This window comes from Gopherus evgoodei, chromosome 8, assembly GCF_007399415.2.
Source record: "Gopherus evgoodei ecotype Sinaloan lineage chromosome 8, rGopEvg1_v1.p, whole genome shotgun sequence".
NCBI classification, from domain to species: Eukaryota; Metazoa; Chordata; order Testudines; family Testudinidae; genus Gopherus; species Gopherus evgoodei.
The window spans coordinates 108,509,130-108,532,254 of NC_044329.1; the positions used below are offsets into that span (position 1 = coordinate 108,509,130).

The 23,125-nt window shown below is 52.2% G+C and overlaps 1 protein-coding gene across 1 annotated transcript in view; it reads left to right on the forward strand.

Annotated features, from left to right (window-relative positions):
- The window catches only part of LOC115655955 (phosphatidylinositol 3-kinase regulatory subunit gamma), a 359,546-nt gene that overhangs the window by 145,392 nt on the left and 191,029 nt on the right, over positions 1-23,125 (forward strand). The window contains exon 5 of the mRNA XM_030572048.1: positions 7,208-7,339. Coding sequence (XP_030427908.1) covers positions 7,208-7,339 — 132 coding nt within the window. The remainder of the gene's footprint in view (positions 1-7,207; positions 7,340-23,125) is intronic.

Consider the following 23,125-nt stretch of genomic DNA (forward strand, 5'->3'; position numbering starts at 1 on the left):
TCATAGAATCATAGAAGATTAGGGTTGGAAGGGACCTCAGGAGATCATCTAGTCCAACCCCCTGCTGAAAGCAGGACCAATCCCCAACTAAATCATCACAGCCAGGGCTCTGTCAAGCTGGGCCTTAAAAACCTCTCAGGGAGGAGATTCCACCACCTCCCTAGGGAACCCATTCCAGTGCTTCACCACCCTCCTAGTGAAATAGTGTTTCCTAATATCCAACCTAGACCTTCCCCACTGCAACTTGAGACCATTGCTCCTTGTTCTGTCATCTGCTGCCACTGAGAACAGCCGAGCTCCATCCTCTTTGGAACCCACTTTCAGGTAGTTGAAAGCAGCTATCAAATCCCCCCTCACTCTGTCTAGAAGAGCAACAGAAAGAGCTGGGAAGGATCAGAGGAGTCGGGTACAGATGTCCTGGGGAGAAACTGGGTTTTATACGCTGGCTCCAGCCCAACTGCAAATACCCGTCACCAGTGGTGCCCTAAACAGTTACCGCCGTCCAGTGCATCCAGTTAATAACACATGCAGAGTTTCTGCTTGCAGATCTGTGCACTAAGATGGCAACAGAAGCACTGCTAAGGGTTATTACCATGGCATTTGTAGCTGGTACATTTCCATTTCTTCCGATCATCATAATCCTAGGAAAAATCACCGTGATATGCCCCAGCCTTTTGCTTCTGGGAATGCAGCACAGACCCAGCATATGCCTTGCTCTGTGTCACACTTGGCCAAGGCAGGCTGCTGCCCCAGGCTGACTTCGTTACGAGTCTGTTTTCTCACAGACCTAGCCACTGGGATTGAACCTGCTGTTCCCCCGGGGGAGTTGCTCCGAGGTTCACGGTCAGGCTTGTGGTCAGCACTGACTATGAGGTAGTGTCTCCAATTGCTGGGTTAGAGGTTTTGCTTCTGGCATTGTTCAGCGTGGTTTTCTATCTGGTCACGAAGCCAAGCGTGAAGTGAAGGCTTCTTTTGTCTCCTGTAAATAAGGGACCAACCAGGGTTTTCTTTCAAGTGCCACACAGTGGCCCTGTATAGAAGAAGCCAGCACGGGGCACTCGCACCACTGACCAAAACGTGACCTGGAGCCGAGACCAAAATGTTGTCGAGGCTCAGTGAAAGTCGGGGTCACCTCTCCCCATTGTGTAAGGTGAAGATTGGAGGACTAGTGCTGCAGATGGCTGGGTCGGCTGCCTGCCATCCTGAGGGCCAGGAAAACACCAGCTACAGAGGATTAGTGTTTGCATAGGAACTGAAGTCCCAGGCCCAGCCGGTGAGCAGCCTGAAGGGCTGGATCTCACTACCCCTCTTGGGGAATGAACAGCAGGCCAAGCTGTGTGTTCAACTTCCGCAGCACAACAGGGTACGAGAGGCCCAGGGGAGCTCCTGACTCTAGTTAGGGGCCAGTTTATGGATAATTCCACCTCGGGTTAGGCTGGGGTTCCTTGGTCTTTGTAGTAACCCCTTTTGTGAGTCTTTCGAGCTCCGCTCATTTCTGTATTTTCCTGCTCACATCTGAACATAACCCTCTCCCATCGCAACTGCCCTTAATCTTTGTATCTGCCCCTGGAAGCCTCTGAAGAGAGGTCCAGAAAGAGGAGCCGCCAGGAGCGGCAGAAGGTCCCTAAAAGTGTGTGTGGGGCTGGCCCCCTGACCTCCCCCGGCCCGTTCCAGTACCTCTGTGATTTGTAGCCCCAGGGCTCGATTGAGACTGGTTTGACATCCCCTCAGCTCCACTGAGCAAAGCAGAGTCACTCCTGATTTGCATCAGGCTGCGTGAAGCAGAGTCAGGCCCTAATGCCTAAACAAGGGTCCTTTGATGTAAGGGGATAATCACAACTATTTAGCTCTCTGCTGAGCGAGCCATCCCCAGTGTGCATTGTGGTGGGCTCTCCAGGCGGGAGTTAAAGCTCTCCCCAGTGGATTTACTGCCGTATTTTCAGGCCAGGTTTTAGACAGACAAATTGACACCCATCCAATGAGTCCTGTGGCATCTTAAGTTTCCTGCATGAACAATTTTTGTGTCCTCCCCCCCACACCCCATCGCGGGTCTTTGTCGCACAGTGGGGCCTTGGCAGGTTCAGAGGTCAAGTGGCCCCTCTACCAGCCTGTACACGAGTCTGGTAGCTCCCAAGAGCTGCAGAGGCCAGTGAAGGCTGCGTCCGGGGAAAACTGGCATTCTTTACTAGTGTAACGCCAACCCCGTGCTCAGCGCTACCCGATCGTTACAGTCTCTGCCATGAATCTCAGCCAGGAAGTGGAGGAGCTGGGGTTGCATCAGGAAGCCCCTTTTGGGGTATAATTTGGTGGCGGTATATTGACGTCTAGTGAGCATCATGGAACAAGGGTGGAGGTTGGGTGAACTCTAATGGGGATGTTCTGTGCGGGGACAGGAGATGGGAGTGGGGGAAGGACACAAATGGACACGGGAGGTGGGGGTGTTGGCAGAGTGGCGGTAGCGGGCAGCAGGAGCTTTGTCTGGTGTGATCCTGAGGCAGGGTAAGTTTTGTTGTGTGGATTGTGCGGAGGTGTGACTCTTGTGCAGAGCACAGTGCTCATTTCTGGATTAGTTCCTTGTCTACACTTGCACAGCTTTGCTAGTAGAGTCACACCAGTGTAGCTACACCAGCAAACCCTCCTAGTGGAGACACAGTTTGTACCAGCAAGAGAGTTCCTTTGTCATTATAGCTTATACCATTTCCCCAGACAAAATAAGCTACAACCTCAGACGGTCTTTGTCTGGTAGAACTGCACCTACACTAGAGATTTGGCCAGCATGGCTGCCAGCTAGGATGGTGGGGTAGTTATGGCATAGACCAGCATCATGCCATGTATCTGTGGATGGCTCTCCTGCAAATACAGCAAAGGCCTTTGTCAAGGATGATGGGGGAAAGTCAAGGGCACTGCACCCACTGCATATCCCTAGGAGCACAGCACACCACAGCAGCTGGCTTTCTGCTGGGACCCTCAGAAGAATCTCCATTCACAGTGGAGTCACCAGCGTCAAAGGGTTTCAGCCGGACCTTGCCTTTACTCATGCCGCCATGCATGAAGTGAGAAACGTGCCGTGACTTTTATCCAAAATGGTCAAGTGTTTCCAGTTGTCCTTATCTGCTATAACTCAGGGTAGGCTGACGGGACAAAGGGAGTGTACTTCAGTGGTTAGAGCAGAGGACTTGGAGACAGGACTCTCGTGGTTCCTTTCTTGGTCTGTGAACTTGGGGCAAGTCACTTTAACCACTCTGGGCCTCAGTTTCCCCACTGGCAAAACCGAGGCTTTTGGCCAAAGAGCGCTGTAACGGTTGGGACTCACCACCCGCAGCGCTTCCTGCTGGTGACTCTGGGAATTAGCTCGATTCCAGTGGAGCGCCCCCTCCTGGTGGTGTCCCGTCCGTTGTTCTACCCTCCGCTCCTGTCGCTGGACCCACATTGCTCCCTGCTCGATGGCGTCCTCTTCGAGGCCACTGCCCTCCGGCAGTGTCCCTTAGTCCATCTGGACCCCCTTCCGGGGATCGGTGATCAGCAGTCCTCCGCTCCAGTCACCATGTGCAACCACATACCCCAATGTCTAATCCGTCTTGTCAGGGATTGGGCGTAGTCTATAACGGCCGCTCCCTATGGCCAATGGCTGGATGTACTGCAAGGAGGAAGGGGGGACCCAGGCCCACTCTCTACTCTGGGTCCTGGCCCAGGGACCCTCTGGCATCAGTCTCGCTGTCCTCTTTCTTTCCCCTCCTTTGTCTGTTCCCCTGGGCCGCTTCCCCTACAGCCCCTTGCACCCGCTAGGCCCTTCCCTTCAGGGCCTGCAGCCTGGCGGCTATGGGCTAGAGGCTTCAAGCCTTCCTGAGCCTGCCCAGCACTGCGCTGTCCGCGGTGCTAGTCTCCCCCTTGGAGCTGACCTTCCCCTGTCGAAGGCCTGGGACAGACTGACCACTCCTGCTCTGGGCAACCTTTATATATGGGTGAGCCTGGCCCTGATTGGTTCCCTCCAATCTGGGCCCTGACTGGCTCCCCATAAGCCCTTTTCTGATTGGCTCCCGGGCTGCGCAGGCGCCATGGCCAGCCACAGCCCATCCTCCCAGGGAGTGGGGGAGTCCGCCCCACTACAGCGCACAACGGAGACGAAATCGGCGTTCGGTGTAAGTGAGTTGTTGGTGCAAAGACTCACCGGGAGGGGCCCAGCGCATCCCGTGTGTCAGTCTGTGGGGCTGAACGGAGTCCCGCCAGCGGTAAATGTTCGCTGGTAACACGGCACATTCCAAAGATCTGCTGGGTGTTTTCCCTGGGAGGCCTCAAAACACATAAATGCTCGTCCCAGCGCCTGGGATGCGGCGTCCGTGCTGACACTTAACCCAGCGAATTAGCAGAGGCCTCAGTCTGTGGTGCTAAGAATTACCAGGAGTTATTAATACCTCCCAGGCTCACAATCATCGCTGATCTTTCCCAGTCACCTTGGCCCGCACTCATGTAAACAGCTGTCACGATGGCCCCGCCAGCCCGGCCTCTGGCAAGCAGTGCGTTGGAGAGGGTGTCTGAGCAACTGCGGGTTTCTAAGCAGCTGGATGACATGATGACCCAGGTCTGAACGCAAAAGCCAGCCCCAAGCCATGGGGGAGAGGAGCCTTGGCAGCCATCCAGGGACCCGTGCAAAGAAGTTCCAGGCTGGGAAGGGAGCGAAGCTTCCCAGGCAGCCGGTCAGCAGGACGGGCTGCTCTCTTTTAGGGGTGTCTCTGGCACCTGTTGGGAAATGCAGCGGAGCGTTGCTGTTATTGATCCTGCTAGGATTCCCACGGAGCTTGAATGAAACGTGTCTGTCCCCAGCTGGACAGGACGGAGCCCTCCCCTAGCCGGCAGCCCTTGCAGCATGAGGCTCGCTTTGATGGGAGATTTTGGCTAGTGGACCCAAGCGGTTCTGTAGCCTCTGGCTCCGTCCACCGCCTTTGCAAGGTAGTTCAGAGATGGCCTGGGAAGCAGAATCCTCTCTGCACAGACATCACCCCCGCTCTGCTGCCACCGAGGACTGCTACAGCCCCTGGTCGAAGGCTTTCTGAGCCGTTCCGCTGGCTGCTAAGCCTGCCCCGGAGCACTTTGGACTGTGATCCAGTTTGGTCCCTGAGCAAGGCCGGGGCTCGTCAGCAGAACCAGTGGGGGAAATGTGCACAAATGCAGTTCGGTCAAACCTGAAACCGATCAGGACGTTGCATCGATTTCAGTAACATTTCAGTTTGGATAAAAACTGGGGAAAGGAGCATTCGGACAGGGTCCAAACAGGCCAGTTCAGCACTGTCCGAATGAACCGTTTAGATGTCTCGGTTTGAAATGACTCTTGGTTCCGTGTTTGCTGTATTACATACGATGAAAAGCCAAAAAGCCAAATCAGCACACAACATTTTATTTAATTAATTAATTTATTTATTATTTGTTTTGGTCAAAACAAAACATTTTGATTAACCCGATTTTCCCTTTGTGATAGACCCAGGCCAGTTGGGAACAACGGAGTAGTGGAAGGGAGATATACTGGCCACTGGCTGAGCAGTTTTCTGTTCCCTGAGTGACCAGAGCAGGGGCTGCTCCAGGCTAATGAGAACACCTGACTCCAATGAACCTGCTAAGAGTCAGTTGAGGCTGTTAAGCAGCTGACTCTAATTAAGGCCTCCCTGATGCTATAAAAGGGCTCACTCCAGTCAGGTCAAAGGGAGCAGGGAGCCAGAAGAGAGGAAGTGCATGCGAGGAGCTGGGAGCAAGAGGTGTGCAAGAAGCTGAGTGAGTAGGCATAGTGCTGGAGGACTGAGAAGTATAAGCATTATCAGACACTAGAAGGAAGGTCCTGTGGTGAGGATAAAGAAGGTGTTTGGAGGAGGCCATGGGGAAGTAGCCCAGGGAGTTGTAGCTGTCGCGCAACTGTACCAGGGGGCACTCTAGACAGCTGCAATCCACAGGGCCCTGGGCTGGAACCCGGAGTAGAGGGCGAGCCCGGGTTTCCCCCAAACCTCCCAACTCCTGATCAAACACAGGAGGAATTGACCTGGACTATGGCTTCTACCAGAGGGGAAGGTCTCTGGGCTGTTTCCTGACCCACAGGGTGAATCTGTGAGGCAAGCAAGGTAGAGGAGGAACTTTGTCACACCCCTCCTCCAGCAAGCTCCCCTGGCCAGAGCTTGGCTGGGAGACCTCCAAGGAAAACCCACAATGCAGGAGTTCTAGGGATTTGTTTTTCGGTTGCTCTTTCTTCAGAACAAGCGGTGAAGCAATGTCCCTGCATAGCGCTGCTGTGAGGGCCACTCTGAGTCCCTTGTGCTTGTTAAAAGAGCCTGCCAGACTTGTCCCAGCACTGACACCAGCATCCCAGACAAATTCCGTTCACTTTGTGCATTTATACACTGCCGTGCCCAACTCCAGAGGCAGCTGCATTTCAGTGATTCCTGCGTGTGTCATTTGTAGTGATTTGGGAGGATGTCTCTGTTATTAAAGCCCAATGCACAAATCAATCCAAACTTCTGAGCCATTCAATTCAAAACTCAATTTCAGCATGTAACACCCTGGTGGTAATTGAGCACCTCCTCTTCTCTTCAAAGGGGCACGTCTGAAGACATAGGAAAAATAATTGGATGGCCCATGGTTCGTGATGTGCTTGTCTCTTTTAATTGCCAGTGTTTACTTTTAAGCAGGTTACGGGCGTCTCTCTGAGGAGGACGAATTGGCTTTCGTTGATGGTGTTTTGTTTTGCTTTGAATTGTTTTCCGTTAATTACAGCGTATTGAAAACTAGGATTGTTGTGGGCCCATTCCCCATTACGCCAGGTGCTGTACAGATATACAGCATGAGAGCATCCCGGCCTCAAAGCGCTTTCAGTCTAAACAGACCAGGCATAAGGGGAGGAAGGCTCGGCTCATCGAAGTCAGGGGGAGTTTTGCCATTGACAGTGGGACAGGATTTCCCCCAACAGGTGGATGAGACAAAGAAGGGCTTGGTAGGACGGGGTAGCAAAAAAAATAGGCTGCTTTAGCCCAGGCCAGCCATGAGCACCATTGTTGTCTCCAGAGATTGCCGTGCGTGTCTCAGCCGTGAGGATAGGTCAGTTTCAGCCTCGGTGCGGGATCCCTCCAGACCATGAAGGGTTTTGCTCTGGGGCAGACATTCCCCCCCCACCAGATCGTCTGTATCTTTGGCCTATGGGAGTGACATTCTTCCTCCGCTCCCCTTCCAGATGCAGCAGCTGTAGACACGGACCCATTTGATGGGCAGACGTTGGCCGAGGCACTGAAGTGGTACCTCCACGAGCTCCCATGCCCTGTGATCCACCCCGCAATCTACAGCGAATTAGTCTACACTGCTCAAGGTAATCACCCCATTTGCTTTGCCTGGTTGCTTTATGGGTGGTGAGATTTTTAAAGCTTCATCATGGGAAGCCTGGTAAAGGGGTCATCGCTGCGTCTTGTGAGCAGTTGCTGGTGCTACTGAATAGAGCTCGGTCTGGAGTGACTGGTGGGGTCCACATCTGGATCCAGACTGGGCTTATGTTGAAGGGCTGGAGTTCAGGCGCATGGTTAAGCCAGGGCTAGGGCCAGTTAGACGGCATCAGACATCCTCTAGCTGTTCTAGTGGTGTGTGGATTTCAGGCAAGCTTGGGGAAACCTCATGAGATCAGTTGTTCCCATGAGATTTCCACTATCCTCTGCTGCATCTAATATTGGTCCCTCTGCTTTAGGATCCACCCCGATACAGAAGAGTTAAGAACATAAGAATGGCCCTACTGGGTCATACCAAAGGTCCATCTTGCCCAGTACCCTGTCTTCTGACGGTGGCCAATGCCAGGTGCCCCAGAGGGAATGAACTGAACAGGGAATCATCAAGTGATGCATCCCCTGTCGCTCATTCCCAGCTTCTGGCAAACAGAGTTTAGGGTCACCATCCCTGCCCATCTTGGCTAATAGCCATTGATGGACCTATCCTCTATGAACTTATCTAGTTCTTTTTTGAACTCTGTTATGGTCTTGGCCCTCACAACATCCTCTGGCAAGGAGTTCCACAGGTTGACTGTGCGTTGTGTGAAGAAATACTTCCTTTTATTTGTTTTAAAGTTAGGGGTGGGCTTGGATCTGGAGGGTCCCTGAAATGTATAGCAGATTCCACTCATGTAGAAGGGGCAGCAGTGTGTCTCCAGGTAATGGTCTTCAGGGGAAATTTCCTTCGTGGGATTCCTTCTCTCTTTCTACAATTGATAAAAACACAGTGATGTATTTTAATGACCCCAAGAGGCTGGGATAAAGGCTTAATGTCTCCTCCCAAACACAGCGGCACCCCCCCATCCCACTAGGATAATGGATCAGGAAAGATGCCCTCACTGAATCACCCTTGCTTCTACCTTGTGGGCATTTCACAGTTCATTAGAGGTCTCCCCCTAAAGAGCCTAATAAACCCAGCGGATTGAAGTCAATCTTGCTTAGCGTGTGGTAGGTGACACAGATCTGGGATGAAGTGCCGTGTAGGGTAGGCTGCATTGCAAGGGTTTCTGTACCAGTAAATTCTCCCCATGTAATCCATCCTCAGCAGCAGAGTTTAGAGGCCCCATCTGAGATGGGGTCCCCCTTGGGCTAAGCACTCTACATACACAGAGGACATGGTAGACCGTCCCTGCCCTGGAGAGGTTACAATCTAAAGAGACAAGACAGACAAATGGCAACCAAAAGGGAGTAGCTTTATCCCCGTTCCAAAGGAAGTTCAGAGAAATTAAGTGACTGGTCCAGGGTCTCCCTGGAAAAGCAAGGAAGTGAACCCAGACCACTCGACTCCCATTTCTTTTCCCGTTCCCACTTACTGCTTTAGAGCTCTGGCTGCTCCAGTTTACTTGAGCCGTGGCTTCCTGTTAGCTGACACTCCGAAGAAGCTGAATCTCAGAACGAGCAGAACACGTTGCTTCCCCCGTCCTCCCTCCCTAACAGGCATCATCAGGCTTTGTCCCTGTCTCCCAGTCCATAATAATCTCTTCAAGCGGCTATTCATAATGATCCAGCTGCCGGGGATGGATGGAGCACATGGAAACCCCCACCCCAAGTGTTCGATCAAGGTCAAGAAATCGATCGCCATTAAAAGCGACATCCCCGCCGCCCCTCCCTGCCTCATCCATCATTTGTCACGCCGCCGGCGACCTCACGACCCCTGGCATGGAAGAGTCTTTAGGAAAAGCACTCACCTCCCTGGAGCCCGTTGTCCCTGCTGTGTCCATCACTGGGATGACATCGGGAGATAGACGCAACGGGCAGGGGCCTGCTAGTAAAACGTTAAATAGCCACGGAGAGTCCTTCACCAGAAGCAGCATCGGTTTCTCTTTAGAGTCGTTCTTCAGAGCGGATGCCCTTCCTTGTTGCAGCCAGTCTGTGAAAGGGCACAGACTCGAAGCCCAGTGCAAAGGTGCTCCTTGCTCTTGGCCTCGCTGCTTAGTTACAGGTATCGCTGAGATTTAGAGGTAATAACGGGCCAAATCCATCCCTGCTGTCCGTGGAGTTACCCCAGGGATGACTGTGGCCCACCACTAGCCTTTCATCCCAAAGGAGCGCTATACCAACAGAGATCGACAGATTACACCCCGGGATCACTTCGCACGTGGCTGAAATGCAGCCACTTCTGGGGCGGGCCAGCAGGCAGGCAGTTTAGGGCAGGGAGCAAATGCTGCGTGGCCATTCAGGAAAGGGCGGTGATGAAACAAGCACCAATCCGAACGAACCACTGCCGTGATTTTACCTTGTTTCCCTTCCCCGTTGCATCGTCTGTTGCCCAAGGGATGCTGCAGTGCTGCCAACCCTCCCTCCTGGGACTAGTCCCATTTGAGTCAGGGGGACAGGCGAGTCACACCAGGAAGGTATTTTCAGAATCAGGGCTTCCGCCTGTAAAGTCTGCAAGGCAGCGACTGAGTGGCCAATCTGCAGCTGGGATCAGCTGCAGTAGCTCCATTAAAGTCTAGTGAGCTAGGAGAGTTGACACCAGCTCCAGCAAGAGATCGTCACTAATAACAGAAATGATCGTTCTAAAACTAACCAGCACAAGCCACGCCTGGCCTGCTCCATCCAAGGCCTCATGGGGACACCTCCAATAGGATTTTCAGGTGTTTGTTTTGTTTGTTTGTTTTTTTCTTTTCCTTTTTAATCTCAATTGAAAAGAAAGAGTTAAAGGAAACTGAAAACTTCTCGAGAAATCATGCGCATGTGGCATCTCCCCTGCCCTTCATCCATCATCCCTGTCCCCAACACACAACTCCCTCCGAAACAGCCATGACGTTAGCATTACTAACAATTGCAGCCACTGTAGATGACCCATGCTCTCTGTCCGGCAGCTTTTCACAGACATTCGGTAAATGCAAGGGGGCCAGTGGTGCCCAGCTGTATGGGGCTAGGTTGGCTGTGGTTTTTTTGTCTCTTGGGTCAGTCGAGCCATCAAGCTGAGAACATGGGAGAGGCCCCTATCAGCTGCAGAGCAAAGCTGGTGAGAGGGAAATTGGGTCCTCCGCTGATGACCCCACTTGTAGCAGAGTGCCATGGGTCAGGCCGCGATGTTCAGCTCTGAATTTGAGCTCCCTCAGAGGCAGGGAGATTTTCAGACCTGCAGAATCAGTTAGTTCATTCCCCAGGAAGGCTTGGGCTCCTCAAACTTCAGGAAATCCTGTCCTTCCACGGGCTAGCCACAAACTCCACTGCAGAGAATCGCAGGCCCCATGCCAGCTGCTGGAGTCTCTCAGGTAGGCAGGGTGCTTTCCTGAGGGACAGGACATGCTCCTTCCTGGCTCTGCTGATGGAGAGGGCAGCATTGCCCTCTCTGGGATACCCAGCGCCAGCAGGGGTGCTAGGCCTGCTCACTCCTTGCACTCCAAGGGCTGTGAGTAAACCAGATCCGCAACTGAGTCCTCAAACAGACGCCATAGTCGAGGATGGGGACTGAACCCAGGGACTTTAACGCTGGAAATCACAGGCTCTCCCACTCGTGCTAAGGAAGAGCTCTCTCTCTGCAGTGGGGAAGTAGCTGGTGCTATTGTCTATGGGCCCAGCCATTAAGCGGAGACGTGAGCACACGCCGCAGGCCAGTGGAGTACACAAGGTCTGAAATTGTGCAGCAGCATAATGGGCGAGGGAAGGCCCCTTGCTCCCTTACCCTGTTTTCCCTCCTACAGATACTTGCATAAACCAGCCTCACTGAGCTATGTGCACAGAGGAATTCAGGAGTCTGGTGGTGCTTCTACGGCAGGCTGTGGTAGAATTCCTAAACAATCCTCTCCCATGCTGTGAATCATAACAAACAAGCTCTCCGCATACCGGGGCCGAGGCGTTTCACAATCCCCCAGCCTCCGAGTGCTTCTCCCTTGGATTGTGCACAACCATCAACCAAGCCAAACACCATGAATTTCCACCCAGCAGCAAAGAATCTAAACACTTCCTTTGGGCAGAGACGTGAAACCACAGTCGGTTGTGCCCATCTCCGGTGGTTATCGGGGCAGAAGCCAGAGATCCCAGCAGTCCTTGAAAATACCCCTGGGATAAGCCCAACATGCCATCCCTCAGCGAAGCCGGTCCTAATGTCTAAGGAGGCAAGTGATCTGAGCCTGCATCGCTGGTATCTAGCCCTTTGCTGAGACGCCCTGAGAGTTACATATGCTAGAGAAACTAACTCTCTTCAGCCCTAGAAGTAAAGAAGAGTCAGGAAAATACAGAGCAGAAGGCCTGGTTAGCATCTGAATCTGGACTTTCTAGTCCATCCCATTGTAGGTGCAGGAGCAAACATTCGGAAGTGTTCTGAACCAGGGCCCTTGGTTAAGGACTTTGTCTGTGAAGACTAGTCCTCTGCTGGAGTGACACATGACTGAGGAAGCAGAGCTCCTCAGGGCTTGGGTCCTGAGCTCTAATCCCAACCTGGTCAAATCCTGAAGTCCTCACCTACTTTTTACTCCGCCAGGCAAAAATTCACATTGACTTCAGTGTGCGATTCTTCTTGAGCGAAGGCTGATGACTGCAGGATTTACTTCTTAGCACCCTCTCATTAGCCTCTAGTACAGGTACACGTGTGGCTCCAAAATAACGGCGCCCGGTGGCAAAACCAATGGCACTTCTGAGAAATTCAGCCTGCGCCCGAATAAGTGGCGTTGTCTCAAACGCTGAAAGGCTCTCGGCGCAGAGCCGGTGTGCAAGGCCAAGTGGCTGCCAGGTCCCTGTGCTTCGGGCCCAGGAAGAAAGCATTATTACAATATTTTGGCTTGGGTGCCTGGGAAGGTTTTACTGTAATCCAGTCAACTTTTGGCTTTATATGGGCATAGAAAAAGCTCTGCTTTTTCGCTCAGGATGTTGGAAGCTCCTTTCGGTCTCTGGGAGCGTTTTTGGCCTGCATTAGATTGTTACAGGTTAGGTTTTATTTGAATTTTTCATTCAAACAACCAGCCAAGTGCTTATAACTGGGAAGGTTCAGGCAGGCGGAAATCTTCAGTTCATCCAGCAGCCAGGCTGGGCTCCAAAGACCTTCTAAGTGATTTCTAACAGAGAGAAAGCAGGGACTACGCCAAAGAGCAGACTTTCTTCTGTCGCTGCCCCCGCCAGCATCTCTGAGCATCTTGCTCACACCCTGAGCACACGGGAGTGAATTTATCCCCACCGCACCAGTGTGAGGTAGGGAATTGTTATCCTCAGTTCACAGGTGGGGAATGGAGACACAACGGGACTTGTCCCACGTCACGCATAGTCTGGGATAGAGATGAGAACTGAACGATGGACTCCCAAATCTCAGTCCAGTCCTTCTCCTCTACTGTAAGAGGGCCTTTAGCATGGAAACCCTTACCGGGAGCAGACAGAGCTAGCTAGCTGTCTGCATGGCGAATATTATTTCTATCGTGGTCTTATCCAAAATGTTCTGGCTGCTTTTCAAATGGATAGGAAGATCCAGCCCCTGCTCTGAAGAACTGATAATCCCTGGATCATATTTCTAAGGGGCCTGTCAGCTAGGTACCTACTGTGCTCTGGAATCTTCTACCTTGAGCAGCATGGTTCTGGAAGCCTGTCTGCACGTGAGGCTGGAGAACGCTTTAAGCCATCTCCAGGAAGCTGCTAGGGTGGCCTTGCCCAGCAGAGGAATTTCATGACTTTATAACAAAAGATTCAGGCTCAGACAGCTTAATAATGGTGCTTCCTGCCTCTTTCTGAGCACCTTCCCCCTTGTTTGGAGCTGTCTATGATCTTGTACAATCCAGCCAGCTTGAATTTGACCTTTGCCCAAGGTGGAAAAACTAGACTCGGGCAAAGCCCTACAGGGGATGCCGTGGTGACCGGGGCTGGGCGGAATGATCTCACAGTGCTTTCCCAGCTTCTGTCGTCATGCTCTTGAGTGCTGTATTAGGATGAGCAAGTGGACCTGCGTACAAGGATTTAACAAGCAAAGACTTAAAAATCAATGGGCAAACGTTGCAAGTTGGGGGAGGCAGTGTAGCCTAGTGGGTAGAGCACTGGGCCTCAGGAGATCTGTGGTCTTATTGCCAGCTCAGCCACTGACTCGCTGAGTGACCTTTTGCAGGTCACATCCCCGCCTCGTGCCTCAAGTTCCCCATATGTAAATGGGGGTAACGATCCTGCCCTCCTCAGTAAGTGCTGGAAGAGCGGCAGATGAACAGTGCTAGATGAGATCCGGGGAGTATCCGTCTGGCTCCCCTTTTCATAGATTCATAGACCTATGAACCCTCAGCCCTTGCTCCTCAGTGTGTGTTTTGCCGTGCCACACGCTGAGTCAGGGTCTCAGCACAGTCCCCAGAGCTTCTGAAGGCCAGACGTTCAGAGGAGGTCACACCCCCACGTTGTTCCAGCTGCTCCGGGGCTGTAATGCCCCATCAACCAGTCAGATCCATCTAGTTCCCAGTGCCGTCAGTCTCTCCGTTGGCTCTTGCACTGGGTGAATGGCCACGCATCCCTCAGACCTGCCTGCTCTGCCCATGAGCACTGCCCCTTGCAGAAGCATTCCTAGTGGAGTAACCACTGAGATGGCCCTGAGTTCAGGCTGCAGAAGTACATGCTCCTAGTTCCAGAAGGCCCACGTTTTGTTCCCCACAGGCTGACTCTCTGGAAGGGTCCTAGCCGCCAAAATAACCTTCCCTCTGCTCGGTGCAAAGCCCTGCGTTATGGCTGGGCTGGCCCTGTTGTCTAGTTTTCCTGGCAGCTCTGTTTCTTGGTGGCCGTGGGTGTGGAATTGGCTCCGGGAGCGTCCCGTATCTCCTGTACTGGGGCATTTACTTAGAATGATTGCTCCTGGGAGAGGCGATACAGCGGCCGCGGGCCCAGATTCACAAAGCTATTTCAGTGCCTAACTCCCATTGAAATGAATAAGACATCGGCACCTAGATACCTTTATACGTCTGGGCGTGCATGCACTGGAAAACACTGAGATCCTCATTCAGCAGCTAGGCAGGCAAAGCATGCACCGTTTAATCTGTTAGGGGCTGGTTGCAGCCATGGACAGATGGGGCTTGTGGCATAGATGAGGCCAGTGCTAGTTGTGGTCGGTTATCACTGAGTTCTGGGATGGGGCCATGTCATAACCTATTCCCAGATTTGGACCTTAGCGTCCAAAATATGGAGGTTAGCATGAAAACCTCCAAGCTTAGTTACCAGCTTGGACCTGGTAAAGCTGCCACCACCCAAAAAAATAGAGTGTTTTGGGGCACTCTGGTCCCCCCAAAAACCTTCCCTGGGGACCCCAAGACCCAAATTCCTTGAGTCTCACAACAAAGGGAATAAACCATTTCCCTTCCCCCCTCCAGGTGTTCCCTCCCTGGGTTCCCGGAGAGATACACAGAAGCAAGCTCCATGAATCTAAACAGAGGAATTCCACCCTCCCTATTTCCAGTCCTGAAAACAGAAGTACTTCCCTCTTCACCCAGAGGGAATGCAAAGTCAGGCTAGTAAATCTAACACACACAGATTTCCCCCTGACTTCTTCCTCCCACCAGTTCCCTGGTGAGCACAGACTCAATTCCCTGGAGTTCCCCACTAAAGAAAAACTCCAACAGGTCTTAAAAGAAAGCTTTATGTAAAAAGAAAGAAAAATACATAAAAATGGTCTCTCTGTATTAAGGTGACAAATACAAGGTCAATTGCTTAAAAGAAATATGAATAAACAGCCTTATTCAAAAGAATACAATTTAACACATTCCAGCAACTACACACATGTAAATACAAAAGAAAACAATATAAACCTTACTGCCTTACTATATTTGTACTTACAACTTGGAAACAGAAGATTAGAAAGCAAAGACAGAAATCCTCTCATAGCCGAGAGAGAGACAGGCACAAGACAAAAAACAAAGAAACTCAGACACAAACTTCCCTCCACCCAGATTTGAAAAAGTCTTGTTTCCTGATTGGTCCTCTGGTCAGGTGTTTCAGGTTACTCCTTTCCAGGTGAAAGAGACATTAACCCTTAGCTATCTGTTTATGACAGGCCAGGTCTCCAGGTGCGGGCGAGTCAGCTCTCATCCCAACTCCTCCCGGTATTAATGATCCCTATTGGCAGAGCGGCCTGGATCGCTTGGTCAGCTAGGCACCAGCAAACAATGTGTTTTAATACAGTGATGTGGAAATGTCCACATTTAGGAGCATACTTACCAGACGGGGGACTCTCTCCTGGGAAGCAGTGACAGACAAGGATTTGGGGGTTGTGGTGGAGAATCAGCTGAACGCGAGTTCCCAGTGCAACGCTGGGACCAAAAGAGCTAATGCCATCCTGGGATCTCGTGCAGGAGCAGAGAGGTTATTTCACCTCTGTATGTGGCCTGGTGCAACTGCTGCTGGAATCCTGGGCCCAGTTCTGGTGCCCACTGTTCAAAAAGAACGTAGATGAACCGGAGAGGGTTGGGAGAAGAGCCATAACATGATTAAAGGATTAGAAAACCTGCCTCGGAGTGATAAACTCAAGGAGCTTAAGAAAGCAAAGGTGACTGGATGAGAGTCTGTAAGTACTCTGCCACTAAAGCAAATATTTGATAACAGGCTCTTCAGTCTAGCAGAGAAAGCTCTAGCAGGGGCTGGAAGTTGAACCTAGACAGATTCAGATGGGATGTAAGATATACATTTCCAACAGTGAGAGTAAGTAACCAGTGGGAACAATTTACCAAGGATCATGGTGGATTCTTCATTACTGATGACTGCTTCAATCAAGACGGGATGTTTTTCTAACAGATCTTCTGCAGGAATTATTTGGGGCAGTTCTCTGGCCTGTTATATGGGAGGTCAGACTAGATGGTCACAGTGGTCCCTTCTGGCCTAGGAAGCCATGAAATTGGTAGACACCCCAGCACATATGCATGTCCCCACCGCGATGCTCTAACATCCATGTCCAGAGCAGATGGCCTTGTGAAAGCTGAACCGGCAAAAGAAAGGAAGCCTGGGGCCATCGGTGGAGTTCAGGAGTTCTCAATCTTTTCCTTTCGGAGGCCCCTGCACATGCTGTAAAAACTCCATGGCCCCCCTGTGCCACAATAACGGGTTTTCTGCATATACAGGCCAGGGTCGGCGTTAGGGGGTAGCAAGCAGGACAGTTGCCTGGGGCCCCACGCCACAGGGGCCCCTGTGTAGCTACATTGCTCAGGCTTTGGCTTCAGTTAGCTAATATTCAGAGCCCTGCAGGTCTATTTCGTTCAGAACAAGATGAGATATTGGTGATATGAGTCAGATATATACTTGGGGTCATCTTAGTTATGTACAGAACATTTATTCTGGGCCCAGATACCTCCGTGTCTGCCCCTCCAGTGAGCTGTGCGCTCAAGGAGCGTCCTCTCTGGCTCACACGGACACCCTCTCTGGTTTGCTCTGCCCCTAACACAGTCTGTAACTAGTATCCTAGCTTCTGTCTGTGCAACCCAGGAAACCCCTGTTAATGTGCCTGGGTTAGTCCTGAGCCGCCATGTGGCTGATTGTTGTGGGTGATCACCACCCTTTCCTGTAGCTGTTTTTACTGCATAAAGGGGCTTGGCTGCACCTTCTGTTGAGGCCGAAAAAGGCTGCTTGGCCCCCACTGTGATTGTCTTTGGATCTGTGGCTAAGGGCTTGTCTACACTGAAGTGTAGACACTACCTGTGCTGACAGGAGGGGTTCTCCCATTGACAGTACATGAGCACCTCACAGTCTTTACACACTTATCCTCACACACCCCTGGGAGGCAGGGCAGGGCTGTGAGCCACATGCTACAGAGGGAGAAACTGAGGCACAGATCGGCTAAGTGTCTTGCCCAAAGACCTGCAGGAAGGCTGCAGCAGAGCCAGGAATTGAACTCCCGTCTTCAGCTCACATGCTAACCACTGCCCCATGCTGCCTCTTCGTGTGCCCTGGGCAGCCTGACTGGTCACTTGGCACCTTCCACCCACTCGGCCGTGTGTAACAGCCCCATCCTTCAGAGCCAGCTGCTGCCACGCTGTAGTTCCCAACTGGCCAGAAGGGGTCACTGCTGAACAACATGAAGTAGTCCCTTCCAGCAATTAACTCCGCGTCTCCTAGACCGCAGGGCAGATCGTAGCATCACCCAGAGACCACTGGGGCAGACCCATGAGGGTACTGTTTCTGTTTGCATCTGGGATCCTCAGGAGCTCACTCTCCTACCTACTTTGAGCCCAGAATCCCAGTGTCTCCACAAGGCAGGATCGCTGTCGCGCAGTCACCCAAATGGTTAACCATCCGCTTCGCTTAAAAACTTGGCTCCCTTTTCCTTCTTCGGAGCCCAAGTTTTGAAATAAGGTTTCCCCCTCTGTTGTTGTTATAACTGCCCAGACCTTCCTGTCTCAAGGAATAAAACATTTCCACCGTCCGCAGGATTATCACCTCTTTAAATCATTCTTTTGGCTCGCCTAGGACGGACCAGACCAGGAGATCGCCGTGGGGAACGCAGCTGGCTAAACGAGACCGAATTGAATTAGCTCTTAATGAGCAATGACCCCAGCTTGCAGACAAGCCCTTCGCAGCTCGAAAAGCCTCGCTTGCCACGGCGCCTTTGGCTTTTCCCTCCTCTGCCGATTGCCTCTTTCTCCGGCCACTGCATCAGCTAAAGGGCTCACAGGGCAAACAGGTCGCGTGCCTGCATTTTCCCAGCATCCCTCCACGCACACGGCCAACCAACCACATTTCTCCTGGGACTTCCCCCTCCCACTTCAAACCTCCATGACTCAGCTGTCAACCCCCCCACCCCGCCCCAGGACTCAGTGCTGGAAAGGGTCCATTTCCTGTCACTATCGCTTAGGAGCCCTGACCCCCTCTGAGGATGGCAATGCCAACATACCTCTTGTAAACCGTAACCTGCTCTTGCAAGCGGAGAGATTTGAACTCCGAGCTCCAGGAGCAAGAGCACTGGGCCTGGTAAGTACTCGCGTACCAGCCTGGCCGTGCCAGGTTTAGCTCCAGCACGTGCTTATTCTTATTTAGTTTATTCTGCCAGGGCAGGTAAGGCCTGATTCAATGGCAGGACTCCCACTGGAACACAGAGGCGGTGGGTCAGGCCCCAGGGGTTGGATCATGCTCCTCGTTTGCCTTCATTCCTTCGCTTTACTTGTAGCTTCTTCATCTAAATCAACAGCCTCATCCTGAGTCCACAGCTCCCCCCGCCGAGCGGCACATCTGTGCCATGGATGAGCAGAGCTTGTAGGGATGGGGATCAGGGAGGCCAGGCTGCTGATCTGCAGGATGGGAAGGGCTGAGCTTCCTGCCCCCACGCGGCTCGTCAGGTTCCAGGCATGCACGTGTCCCACTCAGTAAACATGCTGCCGCGGGCAGAACATTGCAAAGACAAGCCTGACTGGCCTTGGGGGGAAGGGGCAACATGTGGGAGAGGGCCATGGTTTGACAAGTGGTCCCCCCGCCCCCTCTTTGGGAAGCTTTCACCACTTCTGTCACAGCTCGGCCGCAGATACATATTTTGTGTGTGTGCAGGGCTCTAGGCTCTGGGTTTCCTTGGTCCTGTCTCGGTGTGGGGGGCTCAGCCAGCTGACCTCTCAAGGTCCCTCGCAGCCCTACGTTTATACAGGCTGTGACGTTATTGATATAATCGGGAACCATATAGAACATAGTGGCACCAAATCTTGTGTAAAGGGGGTCATATAAGGTGTCTAAGACCAGGTTATGGGTTGCTGGTTATGACTATTCTGTCTGTATGTATGTATCATTTTTTAGTTGAAGTTATGAGTATTGGCTCTATACTGTCTGTATTTCAAATTTGTGCTGTGCTTCTGGGAGACATCCCAGACAAATTGTTGTTAGCTCTGCCTAGCCTGCCTGATGGCCCATTAAGGACCATCAGCTACACAATTGACCCATTGAGAGGAGGCAGATACACCTTGTAACTCGGCAAAGTATGCAGGGACTTGCCCATGTGACTCCAGACTCCATTTTGCTGTAATTTTCCACAGTAAGAACAAAGAGGTTCTTACACCTGGAAGAGCCTATATAAGGCTGATGCCTCATCTCCATCTTGACTTCAGTCCTGCTTCCTACCTCTGGAGGGACTTTGCTACAAACTGAAGCTCTGAACAAAGGACTGTTGACCCATCCCAGCTGTGGATGTTCTCCAGCGACTTGATTTGAACCTGCAGTTTACTCCATCATTGCTACAAGCCTGAACTAAGAACTTTGCCATTACTGTATGTAATTGATTCCATTTAACCAATTCTAGCTCTCATCTCTATCTTTTTCCTTTTATGAATAAACCTTTAGATTTTAGATTCTAAAGGATTGGCAACAGCGTGATTTGTGGGTAAGATCTAATGTGTACATTGAGCTGTGTCTGGGGCTTGGTCCTTTGGGATCGAGAGAACCTTTTTCTTTTACTGGAGTGTTGGTTTTCATAACCATTCATCCCCAGGACAGGTGGCACTGGTGGTGATACTGGGAGACTGGAGTGTCTAAGGAAATTGCATGTGTGACTTGTGGTTAGCCAGTGGGGTGAAACCGAAGTCATTTTTGTCTGGCTGGTTTGGTTTGCCTTAGAGGTGGAAGAACCTCAGCCTTGGGCTGTAACTGCCCTGCTCTGAGCAATTGGTCCTGAATTGGCACTCTCAGTTGGGTCCCGCCAGAACCACATCGTCACACAGACCTTGACCGCACCTGCTGCAGTGGGGCCCATTTTCACTTCAGCATCGAGGGCTGACGTAAAACTAGTACTAATCTGGATGAGCAGATACCAGCTGGAGACAAAATGCTACCGTGGATGGCATCTGCCTCCATATTTCATATCCCCCAGAATGGTAACGCCCAAGTGAGGCAGTGGGGGTTAGGAGACTGTGGGTTACTGTTATATTCCACCACAGCAGCAACTTAACCCCCTTCGCTCCCCCGCTTGGCCAGAGGGGAGCTGGGCCCTTCTTGGCACAGTTTCAAGCAGAGCGTAGGGGCAGTGTGATCATATGTGGATAATGAGCAGCCTGGGCGTCAGGAATCTCAGCAGTGCCGAGGACCTCTGGCTCGTGCTGGCTTTGTCCGGAGACGCCCTCTGACAATCTGACTCCTCAGTTGGCGCCCCGGTTCTGCCACCGACTGCCCGTGTGATCGGGGGCGAGTCACATCACCTCGCCATGACTCTGTTTCCCTGTCTGCCAAAGGACAGGGCACTCAGAATGCCGAGCTGCCACTGTGCCGTGCTTTGGGATGTGGAGACGAAGCACTGACTGTTATTTAGAGAGAGGACCCAGCGTGGAGCTAAAGCTTCCAGGGTGCTCAGAGGGTGGGGTTTTGCGGTAGCTCCATCTCCAGCACTAATAACATTCCTGGCTACTTGGAACCATTTGGCTGATGGTCTGCGTATGACCACTCTCAGCTCTTACCATTGCTCTGTTACCTCCCCCTAATCCCCTGCTGCGGCAGGACGTGCCACAGAGACGGAAGCACAGTTGGGCTGATAGGAGGAGGCCGGGGCACCTTTGGCTCAGAACTCCCTTGGGTTGGAGGGCTTGTGTCTCAACTCACAGTTTATTGGGGTGGAGGTAGCAAACCTCTTTTACTGGGTTCCAGTCAGGCTGGAAGCACCTGCGAGCAGAATGGCAGGAGCTGGCTGCTCAGAGAACGGCCCAGCACAGCAGATTGGATACTGGGGACTTGTCTGCATGAGGCACTGCTGCCTGGCAAGCTAGGAGGTGAATTTCCGACGCATTCGCTTGCTGCCCAGGGACATCCTGTGTAGACAACGTTCATTGTGATTATCTGGGGAGCAGCTCTGATTTGCCACCGATGCCTTTGCTGTTGGCAAGCCCTGGCCTGCTGCCCTCATCCCCGTTCGGTGAATGCACAGGCCAGATCCAGCACAGACTGGCTCAGGGCAGCTTCCCCAGCCACCTCCGTGCTGGCTTCTCTCTCCTGCTCTCACCACAGCTGAGTCAGCGTGGGTAACGCAGGAACTGCCTCCGGGACAGGGATTTCCCTCTGACTGGAACAGCTGGCTTCTCAGGCTCCCTGGATCATTCAGTGTTTGGCAGGAGACTGAGCAAAAGATGTAACTTGGCCCATGAAGTTTGAACTTGGTTTTGAGAGAGTGAGCTGGGGGCCCCCTCCAATGCCCTGCCCGGGAAGCTTTGCTTCCTGCAGCCGTCTGATCACCACAGCTGTCTACACACCTGACACCTCTCCTGAGATCCCCCACCACGGAACCAGCCTGGAGTTGCCATGTGGGACCTTTCTCTCGACCATCAGCCGAAGGTAGCAGACCCTGTGCTCTCCCAAGCTCAGCACTGTTGAGCTGCCTTTGCATGGGGATGGGAAGCCTCCAAAGACAGTCTTGGTGCTCCAGGAATGGGTGGCTCGGCAGTTTATGGGGCTAGGGGGCACGGTGCTGCAGGCCGACTCAGAACCTTAAAGTGAGGCACGTGTATACGTGAGGGCAGGATCGGCATCAAAGAGACCCTAAGTTTCAGTGGTGCTGGGTTTTCATTTATTTTTAATGAGCCCTGATGTTAAGTAGCAGGTGTTTTTTTAATATCTCAATGGTGTTTCTTTCAGTATTGTAACACACTAGCGGCTGACGTGTCTGTGTGCTGCTGCCATCTAGTCGCTAGGCTCGGAACTGTGTTTCATACGCCCTATATGTCTAATAATCACTGAAGATTCTCCTTCAGGTCGAGTTGGCGGGGGGGGCTGTGCTTTTGGAACAAGAAGGGCTGAGTTTTATTCCCTCTCTGCCCCTGTCTATCCAGAAGGCTTAGAAGCAGTGTGTGCTCCTCTGACACTCTTGGGAAGGCATTTCTCAGCACCGACTCTTCAGGTGTTTGTAAAGGGGAGCCCTCTGCGGAGGTCTCAGCACAGCTTTGTCCTTCTCGATCGCTAGCTTCTTCCTTTGCTCCTTCAGGAAACCCGCTGGGCTGTACACTGATTAAGTCCTCAGAAAACCCTACCTAAAGGACGAATACCCAGACACTGCTGAATTAGGAGCAGATTAACCTCCGAAGAGAACCTATCAATTATAGCCAGCACAAATAACAATCAGGCCCTTTAATTTTAAACTTAATCCCCTTCGTCTTAGTGTGCCCCAGGCGTAACACGCAGCAGCAACCAAAAGACACTGCAGCTTCCCTGGCGTCCTCCGTATGCAGCACTGGGGACAATGAGAAGAGAGGCTGGGAAAGCCGGGGGAGGAGGCCAGGTCATGGCAGGCCAGGGCGTCATCCCATGGGTGGGGACTGAGCTATTTAGGGTTAGAGCCTGTCGGTGTCTCTGTCCGGGGTCACACCAGCACCGAGCGGCATCACTGGGCTTATCCCAGCAGAGCCATTGGCAGATCTGGGCTGTAGACTTTAAGGGACAAATCCTGGGCTGATTTGCCCCTCACGCTGTCCTGTTGAAGTCAATCAGGCTGCACAGGGTGTGAGGTAATGCAGAGTCTTCATGGAAGGGGGATAGAGACGGCACCTCAGTATCCCGCTGGGATGGGTGGAGAGAGAGAGAGAGAGAGACAAAGGGAAATAGAAAGAGAAAGATGTATGGGGTGCATAGATATGTATGGGGTGGACAGACGTATAAGGTGAATGGATATGTATGGGGATGGATGGATGGCTAGATAGACGTATGGGGGTGGATAGACATATGGGGTGGATGGATGGGGAGATAGATATGTAAAGGGTGGAGGGATGGAGAGATATGGA